General features: G+C 42.0%; 1 protein-coding gene across 1 annotated transcript; it reads right to left on the bottom strand.

The window, feature by feature from the left end:
* Positions 1-4,756: 4,756 nt before the first annotated feature.
* Positions 4,757-6,873, bottom strand: LOC147419045 (cytochrome P450 78A11-like). Its single transcript, XM_086505548.1, has 2 exons — positions 5,720-6,873; positions 4,757-5,611 (listed from the first exon to the last, which is right to left on the bottom strand). The coding sequence occupies exons 1-2, from the start codon at positions 6,806-6,808 to the stop codon at positions 4,985-4,987; spliced, it is 1,716 nt and encodes a 571-aa protein (XP_086361674.1). The 5' UTR covers positions 6,809-6,873; the 3' UTR covers positions 4,757-4,984.
* Positions 6,874-12,705: the final 5,832 nt, after the last annotated feature.

The raw sequence follows: 12,705 nt of genomic DNA on the forward strand, positions 1-12,705 counted from the left end.
TGATGAGACGTCTGACTAGACGACGTCAGTTTAGCCATAGCTAGATAGCATTAGTTTAGGGTTTCTCATAGCTTATGTATCATGAGACGGATTTTCTACGTCTTTTTGAACCATGTATATTATTACATTTGTCACCGCAGTTCATTTTGCCAATCAATTCTTTATGCCTATGATGTTGTACAATTGTCATTATTACATGTGCCAATCAATTCATTTTGCCTATGATGTGTACAATTGTCAATTTTACGCTTGTCAATTTTGCAAACAATGCGTCTTGTGGGTGACTATTTTGGGTCTATTATCTACCCTTGCACTTTTTTTAAAAAGTGAATCAAGTACAATATGGTTGATGGGTGGCAGGGCATTCAATGCCCTGTCACCAAAAAAAAAATCTCTCGGGCGTCGCTATAACCGTCGCTATTTATGGCTCTGTAGCGTCGCTATGAGCGTCGCTATAGACTTCTGTTTAAACGTCGCTATAAACGTCACTATACGCGTCGCTATATACGTTGCTATGAGCGTCGCTATATAGCGACGCATGTAGCGACGCTATTAGCGACGCCGGGGGTTATAAAAACCAGTGTATTTCCGTCGCTAACAGCGTCAAAAGCGCACACAACCTCTTGTAGTGTTATAAGACTCTTTTGGGTAAATTCTTGCTTCGAATTATAAGGAACCTCAACAAACCTTTGTAAAAAAATTTTAGCATATAAAAATGCCATTTTTTCAAAGTCATATTTTAGGGAAATAGAACAAAAATTGCTAAAAAATCTTCATATCCTAAATTTAGGTTCCTAAAATTTTTCAAAGCACACAATTTTTTTTCAGAACTACTCACATATGTGGAGAGAGAAATATTGGATATACTATCTTTAAAAAAAAATGCTTTCAACTTATTTCAAGCCCCAAAAACATGCACCTTGTCAAATTTGAAAGCCAATTTTGTCACTTTTTATTAGGTTTTTAATTAAAATTATTGTTTCTAATTTTTTTAAAAAGGAGAAATGTTATACTAAATTATTTGTCTGTGTCAAAGGACCCAATAATTTCTTGGCCTCTTGAAAACTACTAAGCCTCAATCCAATTTTATATAACAATGAGACAATATTGGACCAAAGCTTAGGGTTGCGGAGAGTAGGTTCTGTATCGCCTTGGCGGCTTGCAAGACTTGCACGAGCAGTGAGGTTCACATGCGTTGATTTGTGTGGCAGGCTTGGGTGGTATTGCTCTTGCGTGCATACGCTATGCCATGGACACCAAAATTTATCCCTTATGAAGAGATAATGCACTGTTGCCTTATATGGGTGACGTTTCAGAGTTTTCTGATTTGGTTACATGATCACGTTCAAGCCATTTCCGCTTTGTTGGACCGGGTTTTATTCATGCCGGAGCTACAACGGATGAGATCCGAACTAGATAGTAAGATGTGCATTTTGTGGAGCATGGACAAACCTATTCCGAAGTTTATGGATTTAAACATGGGAATATGCTTTGCAGCTTTTCGTCAATAGTTGGCATTTTTTCCCCCCAATGCATGTTATAAATGTCGCAACGTTGGACATTATGCAAGGAACTGCCCTATTGTTGTGGCTGTCAGTAATCCAATGGTCAAAACCACCTGGAAACATGTTGATAGAGATGGCAAGCCGGCTACGGTTGAGAATGTTAGTATCCCTAAGGAGAATGTATGTTCCGAGGTCGACGTTGACGACGTAGTCATCGAGGATGATTTTCCACATGTGGCAGATAAGCAGAAGGAAAAGATCATTATCTCTCTAAGTCCGTGCATGAGTTCTCAACTCGCAATGAAAACCAAGAGCAAGAAGTTACAATTGATTGCAATCTCGGGCAAAAGATTGACCTCCTTAGCCACCGGGTGTCTGTGATCTCCGGATTTTCAAGGAACTCCACTTTGAAAAATAAGAAGAAAAGAAAAAAGTGAATCTCCCAACAAGTGCTCATGCTTCTTCTCTGATGGTAGGGTGGCTCCGTTTTGATCGAATCTTGTATTGTCCCTGTGTATGCTTGGTTGCCCCTCATGGCCAAGTTGGCATGAGGTTATGGTGTAATTTTTTCAATTTTATCAATAAAATATTCTCACTTAATGTAAGATTTGCTATTAAAAAAAAACAAGATACATCCCCTATGCCTCATTGCCTGAGGTAGGTGAGTGATCCTTTTAGAATAAAGAGTCTATGTTGCAGTGGTGGTTTATCTATGTTAGGAAAATCACCCATATACTAGGGTCCACCGTGTCCTGCAATGATGAATTACGTTAAGGAATGTGAGGACAAGGGTAGAAAGGGGGGGGGGGGAGAACTCCTAGGCAAGGCCGATTAGACATACAATTCAGGGGTTTCTACAGATAGGGCAAAGGGCCGGCTATAAAAGAAATATTGGGTGGAGATGAGCATGCTTGAGAACCCTTTCCTTTTAGTGGTATCAGAGAAATTATCTTTTTGGGGAGGAGAGACATAGTGGATACCTTGCATGTGCATGGGTGGCCGAGGAGGCTCTACTCGAGAAGCATCCCTTGCATGAAAGGAAGGCAAGGACTGGGTTGCACAATTGGTGACACAGATGGTGCCAAAAGGGAGTGCCTTGGGAGGTTGAGAGATTCACGACATAGGCTCCTTGCCTGCTCTTCTCCCTAGCATGATAATTATAGCATCCGCCACTGCTAGGTTTGGTCTCCTTTTCACAAATGGTCACCCTAGTGTGAGGTTTAATGGCAATACATCTTTACTAAGGTAGGTTCTCATGAAGCGAACACACAATGGAATTCATCCTCGAAGGGATTAAGCCTTGAAAAGTTTGGTAAACACTATCGACAATGGGATTAAGATTATTTTTTTATGTTTAACATACCTTCTTAGTTTTTGGAGCATTTGAATATATATGATTCCCTAGGATTGTCTTCCCCGTTCCTCAAAAAATCCATGTGTAGCAAATACGTCCTCAAGCAAGGTGAAGCAAGGCATCTTAATAAAATTTCAAGGTGTGCAAAAAAGAACCGATGAGATCGCACAAGTTTCACCAATGAAGGATTTAACAAAAAACCATACATAGCTCTCATGTAAAGGCAAGGCCATGCACAACCATGGGAGGCAAGGCAAGACTATTAAGCTTAAGGAGGAAATGAAAATCTTAGAATCAAGCTAGGAGCTCCCAAATTTAATGAATGAGAAATTATCCTCATCTTTATTCTCCATTCTTGAACTTGCGGCACCTATATTTATTCGATGGATACCTAGGACACTAGCAATTTTAGATTGGTTTACTGAGGTGACACATGTACTATTGTTTAAGATCATGGTCAAAGAGGTTTGCTTCACAAAAAGCTCACTTGCTGAGTGCGGGACCTTAATTTGAGTAAAATTATCGCGCATACCCAATAGAATGGTTTCTTCGACATTGTTGAAATTTGATTTTTGTAGCTTGAAAAATGTTTGGTGGTCCAAGAGTTGCTACAATATTTCCTTCTATTCATTCCTTGATAGTCTTAGCGTTTTCTTGCGCCAACATCGTGCCATCGCTGCACAAATACTTTTCTTTGTCCTCGCTTTTGGTAATCCAAGAGCTGAAGAAGGATGTCTTTCTTTGCTTCTCTGTTCGTGTTCTTTTGTAGCCCAAAAATTACGAAGAAAAACCTGATTAGTGAGACATGTCCGAATGGAAGTGCTAATAGGGTGGTTTTGTATCTGTTCATCCAACCATACCACCTTCCAGCTCGTCGAAAAAGACTAGTTGTGGATCACCGAAACATTACTATCCTATAGAACTGTCCATTGGCAAGGAGCAGGGCGAGTGCGAGTGCGAGAGAGAGAGAGAGAGAGAGAGAGAGAGAGAGAGTCCACATCAACTTTGATGGCTATGGAAAAATAAATAAACATATAAAAATAATAATCCACCACATCAAGTTTCAACACCCTTTTTTATGTATAATGTATACAAATATATATTAAAAACAATCTCTGTTGTTGAACCTATGTGCGGCATTTGTTAAGTTGTAGTGCCACCCCGCAATTTACATATTAACAAAAACCCTATCTTCTTAGTATTGGTACATGATGAATATACGTTTAGCCCATTAGCAAAGATTTGGTCAAAAGTAGCAATTCTCAAAACTAGTTGTACTAGTGTGAAATATCTATAGGAGCTATCAACAACGAATCAATGTGTTGGCTTTTTCACTTGAGGATTTTGTGAGGGTTATTGTGCAGTACCCAATGAGTGTAATGAAGGACTATTTCATCATAGAAGCATCTATGTGCTGATATCAATTTAGGGGTAACTCACTTGCATATGGATGACAAGTCTTCAACTGTAGATTTATGGGTCCTATAATTTGTAAGCATGAATGGATGATTATAAGTCCGTGGTCAGGCAAAGCGTGGTTAACAGCTATTTGAAGTAATTACTAAGGCTCATTCTTGGTCACACACAAAAGAGCATCAAATGAATAACTATGCCCACCCTTTGTAGCTATGCCGAATTATTGGGCGTAATTGTGAAGTTCAAGGCATAGTTGAGAGGTTAAACTATGCCTTGGGTTATCATACAAGAGGCAGCTTAGTTCTTGATTTGATGCTCTATCTTGACTTAGTTTGATAGTAACCGATAACTATGCCATTTTAACCTATATTTATATTTATATAAACCAACTGGTCACATTTGCCTCCACCTCAATTTGCATATGCTATACCGCAAAATTGTGAATGTCAATGTCAATAAAGTTAAAAAATTCAGGCAGTTAAACAAAACTGATAGATGTGTATGTATTAAAAAGGTTCGGAACTATCCCGTCACAACAAAACCTCTTGGCAAACGAAAACCTTGTTATTGTAAGTAGTCGCTGATCATGGCGAGATCAGGAGTGTCAAAACTTTAGTGAGAAACTGAGCAAAGGGGTCAGAGGTTAAAGCCGAAGTGGGGGAGGAGCTTACCGTTGTCAAAAAGGGTGGCGGGTTTATCATATTTATTTCTAGTTTCTAAGGGAGAACCGGGCACACAGCGGCACTGCCATTTCGCAGGAGAGCTTCAGCAGCTCGTCCAGCTGGACTGGCTGCCCTGCATCCTGCCTCATCTCGAAGCTCTGCACAATGCGAGCCACCCACAGACTTACAGTGGCCATTGCCAACGCCCTGCCCGGACAGGCCCGCGCCCCTGCCCCAAACGGCGCCAGCCGCATGTCTCCCCCCTTCACATCCACTTCTTGCCCTCCTTCGCTGGCCAGAAACCTCTCGGGACTGAATACGTCCGGCTTCTCCCATATGTCCTCATCATGCGTAATTGCCCACATGTTCACCATTGCCGTCGTGCCGGCCGGAATGAAATAGCCAGCCACCTCCACATCGTGGACCGCCAGCCGCGCCCACGACATCAACGGCCCTGGTTGGTGCATGCGTAACCCCTCCTTCACCACTGCCTGCAAGTACGGCATACGCGCTATGTCCGCATCTCGCAGAGTATATTCTCTGTCACCACCCTTGCTGGTTGCCTGGCGCACTTCAGTGTGCAGCCTATTTTGCACTTGCGGGTTCAGCACCAGCTCTGCTAGTATCCATTCGGTGAGGATCGCCATGGTGTCGGTACCTCGGAATATCATTTCCTGTATTCAAGTCAAAGGCTCAGTTAATTGGAAAAATACAGTCGAATAAAGTGACTCATATTAGTCTACAGTAAGGTCATAAATAGAGGATATCTACTGAGTACTGACCCACAGAACGGCGACCATGTCAGTCTCCGCCAGCTTCTCCTGGCCCTGCAGGCCCAGCAGCACATCAACAAAATCAGTACCGGTCAGACTGTCAGAGCCGTCGGTGACGGTCTTGTCTGCATGACTTCGTTTGTGCTCGTCAATGATGCCCTGCACAAATGCGTATACACGTGGCACAAGCTCGTTGCATCGTTGACGTACCCGCAGAGGGTCAAAATTCTCAAAGACTGCTGGCAAATGATCAGCCATGTTGAAGGCCCCCAGCAACTCAAAGCCTTCGCGAACCATGCTCTGCACTAGCTCCGCCTCAGCATTTCCTCCCAAGGACCCATTCCCACACCCGAAGGCATACCGCCTTCCAAAGACTGTCGCCATTATATTATTCAAAGCGGCATGCTGCAGATACTCCCTCACTCTCACCAGCCCCTCCCCACCTTTCACTTTCTCTACTATTTGCCCCACCATCATCCTCGCGTCCTCTTGCCGCACATGCTCCTGGGCCGCCACGCGTCTGGCAGAGAATAATTGAGATGCTGCCACTTGTCTCAGCTTGCGGGAATGATCGCCGCGTGGAGCAAATCCGATAGCTCGTTCGAAAAGGAGCTGCCTAGCCGATTGGCTGAGGGGCCGCTCGGCGAACGCGGAGTTGCAGAGAATCTGGCGAGCTGAGGAGGGCTGGCTAGCGACGACGATGCGGGTAGAGGCCAAGCTGAGAGCCATGAGGGGGCGGGCTTTGTGAAGAGTAGCAAGTTCTGCAAGGCGGCGATGGGCCAGGTGGCCTTTTCCACCAGCAAATGCGAAGAGAGAGCCAACTAGAGGAAGTCCGCGAGGTCCAGGAATGGAAGGAAGAGCAGCGACGGCGTGAATGGGGATGGAGCGCAAGCTTGCTGCGCCCCAAGCAGGGCCGCCAGAATGAGACCAGCTAATAGAAGCAACGAAAACCCATAAAAGAAGAGCGCCTAAAGCAAGAAGAGCAGCAGAATAGAGAGTCGAAGAGGAGGAGCAAGCAGAGGCGAGGTGAAGGAGGATAGCGAAGTCGGCGTACTCAGAAGGGGGGGGTGAAGGCAGGAGAGACTCAATGTAAGCCATGTTGTGAGTATTGGTATTGGTGCTGGTTAACGAAGCGTTGCAATGGACGATATGGTATCGAGGAAAGGAGAGCGCTTATAAAGAGCGCTTGCGACTAGCTATGGCAAGGTACCTACCTACGACTCTGGACAGTGAGTTTATTCTCACGTTTCGTCTTTACATAGAAAAGGCACTGTGGGCTGCCAATAGATAAATGCCACTTTTCTGCACTAAATCAGAACCTAATTTTCACTTTCCAGTGAAAGCAGCAGCTCTAGCTGGTCGAGCAGAGCAACTTGCCTCTCCGCCTTCCAGAGTTCAGTCACATAAAAGGGCCTTTTATTTAGTAGCCTCCAGCAAAGCTGAGCAGGGAGCAGCTTGTAAAGTAGTAGGCCTGCTAAGCCTAGCAGCTTGTTCCTATAGAGAGAGAGAGAGGAGGATCTAGATAACCCACTCTGCAGCTACAATTGCAACAGGCGTACATTTTCCATCATCACATAACGCTCCTCTTTCTTTTTTTTACCCCACGCGTGACTTAGATTATCTAACATTTAGACTTAGAAAGGCACTGCACTAATATAAGGGAGCTAGACCAATGCAGAATTAAGATAAGGATGGACCAAAAAAATACCCTTTTATGGCTAAAAAGGAAAAAAAGTGACATGAATTTAAATGTTAGTGATGACTACATGTGATTTGGTTTCCAAGTTTCTTTGAGATAGAATAAAGAGATGACCTAAGTACAAACCAAAGTGGCTTGGCTATTGAAAATCTTTTCGCCTATAACCATTGAATAGATGGAGAGGGTCTTCAATTGCTACTTTGCATCCTCAGCACTGGTATGTGCCTATCCCTTTTGCTTTTTCTTTGATCCTTGCTAGTAATGCCCCCCATAGAACTTTTTAGATGAAATTCACTACAACACTAAATGAAGATATCGACGCGCTTATATCGACGGCCATGTTTTTTCACGTGTATATTGACGATATTAGCGGGCGTCGCTATACGCGTCGCAATGTGCGTCAATATACGCGTGGAAAGGCTTTATTTGTCACGCGTATAGCGACGCTAAAAAAAATTGGGGAAAAAAAAACGAAACCCGCGCGCAGGGATCATTTTCGCCTGCTCGGATCTTGACCGAAACCTGCTGCGCAGGTATAATGTCCATCTCCACCCTCCCCAACCCCTCTCTCTTGCTCTTGCTCTCTCTCTCTCTCTCTACCTCTACATCGTGTGTGTGTGTGTGTGTGTGTGTGTGTGTGTGTAGGAAAGAGAGAGAGAGAGAGAGAGAGAGAGAGAGAGAGAGAGCGGTGTGTGTGTGTGTAGAAAAGAGAGAGAGAGAGAGAGAGAGAGAGAGAGCGGGGTGTGTGTGTAGAAAAGAGAGAGAGAGAGAGAGAGAGAGAGAGAGAGAATTAATGTATGCTTAGGAAATTAAAACTAAAGAAAAAAAATTAAAGAGAGAAATGAAATGAAATGTTATATTAATGTCTTCGAAAGGCCAAAGTGACCTATGAGACATGAGACAAGAAAGTTACAATGTGATGGATCTGATACAAAGTCAGAGTAAGAAGATGACAAAATAAAATATTATGGAATCCTAAACTGCTGGGTGTGGACTAAACGGCTAAACGAGTTAGTTGGGATAGGTAGATCTCCTCCATGGTCAGTACTCTGACCGGACGTTGTGCATGTCGAGCCAAAGTGACCTAGCTAGATCCTCTGATGCAGCCTCTGTCGATGTTGTGTAGTCCTCCGCAGTCGTGGGCGTCTAGATCTCCCTAGATCAGTCGCTCGTTCGATCATTAGAGAGATAGGGAAGTAGAGAGAGAGAGAGAGAGAGAGAGAGAGAGAGAGAGAGAGAGAGAGAGAGAGAGAGATAGGGAAGTGGAGCTCCAGGAGTTATGGCAGAGAAATAGGAAAATAGAGAAATAGAGAGAGATAGGAAAATAGAGAAAGAGCGATAGCGAGAGCGAGATCGAGAGAGAAAGAGAGATAGCGAGAGTGAGATCGAGAGAGAAAGAACGAGAGATAGGGTACGTACACAGAGAAGAAACTATGGAACTAAAAGAGGCAAAGGGGTTTTCCTGCTACATGCATTGCCATGTACACCTGGGAGTGCACGTATGTGTCTACCCATATAGGATTTGACCAATAAAGACGAGATTTTGACCCGGTGGTCCTGATCTCCGTACACCTTTGGACCGAGGTGTACGGAGATTGGGCAAGACTAGAGAATGCGAGGTAGTTTACATTGTGAGGAGTATATATATATATATATATACATTAAAACAACATTCATAATCATTGTAGATGGCAACGTCATCAACTAACATGGAGGAAAAGATTGCATGCTCGTGCACGCTCTGCAAGTATCAAATCCTGCGCAAGCGTATGATATGTAATGAGCATGTGCACAAGTACGGAGAGTTTGCTAGAGAAATCATACAGAATCTGCGATTCGACTCCTACGGAACGGGCATTGATTTCCGCGACATAGCACCTACATCTGAGAGAGAGAGAGAGAGAGAGAGAGAGAGAGAGAGAGAGAGAGAGAGAGAGAGAGAGAGAGAGAGAGAAAAGATTATGCGTGAAGGTCCGACCAATATAGAGCCACGGATGGAAGCAGAAAAGGGCTTACAGACAGAAGACGACGGCATGGAGTGTTGAGAGAGAAGGAGAGAGCACAGAAATAGAACCCCAAAGTGTGTAGAATACACACATGAGATGATGTATATATAGAGAGGACCTGGGTGCCATATATAGAGAAGCCATATATTGAGTAGCTTCACATATAAGCTCAACACCCCCGCTCAAATAAGGGTCCCTAACTGTGGATGAAAAAACCCTTGGGGGATCAAGGGAAAAACCCACAGCTCTATATACACTCACCGTTATATTATAAAAATCATTGAATATACAAATGTTCACGAGGAGCTACATCACTCCTTTTACAATGAATATTTTATGAGGAGCTACATCACTCCTTTTACAATGAATGTTTTATGAGGAGTACATTACTCCTATCCTATCAAATACAATAATGAATACAAAGGTGGTGTAAAGGCTATCGATTAGCTTGTAATCAAAAGTGTCTCCGTGAATCTGCTGTGTAGTATGTCATCAATATCGCATCACCAAATATGTCTTCATGTTGTCATCAATATGGCATCACCAAACATATCTTCATAAATCTTTTATTGTCACCAAGTTTGTCTTCATAAAATCAATTCTTTGATCAATCCTGCATAGATCATAGACTCAAAAAAAAAAAAAAAAAAACATAGTCATGAAAATTATTAGCATCGTTAATGAAATAATTACGTTCACAATGCCATAAGAGATGATTCGCGACGCCACTCTTTTGACGACATATATATGCACGACAACATATAGTACATAAAGTATGAACGTAAAAGTACAAAATGTGTGATTATGTGATGCAAATGATATACTACATATTAAAACAATATTTATCAACGTAGCGATCAATGAATACCATCAAAGTATTAACAAAATATTATTATTGTATCAATAAAAATGAATAAATCATCATGGTATCAACGAAAAGCATCATGATATCACCGAGAATAATCATTGTATCAACGAAACAACATCATGGCATCACCGAGAATAACCATGGTATCAACGAAACATTATCATGGCATCACCGAGAATAACCATGGTATCAACGAAACAACATCATGGTATCACCGAGAATAACCATGGTATCAACAAAACATCATCATGGTATCAACAAAAATCACCATGGAATCAACGAAATATCATCATGGAATCATCGAGAATAACCATGGTATTAACGAAATATCATCATGGCATCACCGAGAATAACCATGGTATCAACGAAATATCATCATGGCATCAACGAAAATCACCATGACCAAAGTATTAACAAAACATCATCATGGTACCATCAAAATCACTATGGTATCAATGAGAAATTATCAATAAAACGACGTAAACTATATCTCTAAAAGAATAATTATACGAGAATCAATGAACTAGTATATCATATAACAAAAGATCATGTACCAATAGTAGCTCGATAGAATTTGGACGATCATCAACGGCTCGACTGAATCGGAACGATGTGTAACTGGCTTCTGCAGCAAAGTTAGGTCAGTAACAAATATATGATTGATGAAGAAAAAATATAATTGAGAAGTTTTCAATTATGAGAAAAATCAAAAGCAAAAAAAAAAAAAAAGATTTTGATTTTCAAACATATTCGCAATCCGAGACGATAACCCAAAAACGGTGCAAAATTTAGAGAAACTTTCTTCTGCAAGGTTATAGACCACATCGATTCCGATCCCTTCCGTGGGTAGTTTCTGCAAAATCGTTTTCTATTAGCAGAAAAATCAAAAACATAAAACGAAACTTGCTTTTCGGGTATGTACGCAGTCCGTGAACGATAACTCAAAATCGGTGCAGAATTTGAAAAAACTTCCTTCTACAAAGTTGTAGACCACATCGATTCCAGTCCCCACCCTGGGTAGTTTCTACAAAATCGTTTTTAATTAGCAGAAAAATCAAAAACAAAAAGCAAAAGTTGCTTTTCAGGTATATACGCAGTCCATGAACGATAACTCAAAATCGGTGTAGAATTTGAAAAAACTTCCTTCTGCAAAGTTGTAGACAACATCGATTCCGGTCTGTTTAGCGAGTAGTTTCTGCAAAATCATTTTTAATTAGCAGAAAAATCAAAAACAAAAAGCGGAAGTTGCTTTTCAGGTATATACGCAGTAAGTGAACAATAACTCAAATTCGGTGCAGAATTTGAAAAAACTTCCTTCTGCAAAGTTGTAGACCACATCGATTCCAATCTCTTGAGCTGGTAGTTTCTGCAAAATCGTTTTCAATTAGCATAAATATAAAAAACAAAAAGCGGAAGTTGCTTTTCAGGTATATACGCAGTCCGTGAACAATAACTCAAAATCGGTGCGGAATTTGAAAAAACTTCCTTCTGCAAAGTTGTAGACCACATCGATTTCGATCCCTGCAGCGGGTAGTTTCTGTAAAATCGTTTTCAATTAGAAGAAAAATCAAAATCAAAAAGCGGAAACTGTTTTTCAGGTATGTACGCAGTCCGCGAATGATAACTCAAAATCGGTGCAGAATTTGAAAAAACTTCCTTCTACAAAGTTGTAGACCACATCGATTCCAATCCTTTCGCGGGTAGTTTCTGCAGAATCGTTTTAGATAAAGAGAAAAATCGAAAACAAAAACGTACTGCTCTGATACCATGTTGAGAGAGAAGGAGAGAGCACAGAAATAGAACCCCAAAGTGTGTAGAATACACACATGAGATGATGTATATATAGAGGGGACCTGGGTGCCATATATAGAGAAGCCATATATTGAGTAGCTTCACATATAAGTTCAACATGGAGGAGATGCTGGATGCCTTCTTCCAGACAAGCGAGGAGAACACGAACGAAGCAGCACCAGAAGCCGTGCGCCTATCTCCTGAAGACATGTTGAGAAATTTGGCACGTCAACCAATCTATGAAGGCGCCAAAATATCTGTGCCTCGTACTTGTCTGGCATTTTTGAATCTTCAGTCAGTGTACGGGTGGTCAGATGCAAGCGTCACTGCTTTGTTTAGGCACGTAATTTACAAAAGAGATTTTTCGATTGCAACGGTGATGTGCTCGGAGAGCTTTAATTTTAATTTAATGTGGCTTAAACAGGTTATTGCGGGAGCAACTTCTCCCGGCTGGCAATGAAATGCCTCCCTCCAGACCAGACGCAAAGCAACTTCTGACCTCAGTTAGCTTGGACTACAACAACATTCATGCATGTCCAAATGATTGCATTCTTTTTCGCAATGAATTCACAGATTGTCTGTCGTGTCCTAAGTGCGGAGCAATGCGCTACAAACAAGATGCAGTTGGCGA

Source organism: Adiantum capillus-veneris, chromosome 29 (genome assembly GCF_014529385.1).
Source record: "Adiantum capillus-veneris isolate H3 chromosome 29, ASM1452938v2, whole genome shotgun sequence".
In the NCBI taxonomy this organism is placed as follows: domain Eukaryota; kingdom Viridiplantae; phylum Streptophyta; class Polypodiopsida; order Polypodiales; family Pteridaceae; genus Adiantum; species Adiantum capillus-veneris.

Bases quoted from the DNA above. Each gene is read 5' to 3' on its own strand.
- LOC147419045 (XM_086505548.1), bottom strand. From the start codon at position 6,808: ATGGCTTACATTGAGTCTCTCCTGCCTTCACCCCCCCCTTCTGAGTAC. The intron at 5,612-5,719 runs GTCAGTACTCAG...ACTTGAATACAG, and splicing joins ACATGGTCGCCGTTCTGTGG to GAAATGATATTCCGAGGTAC.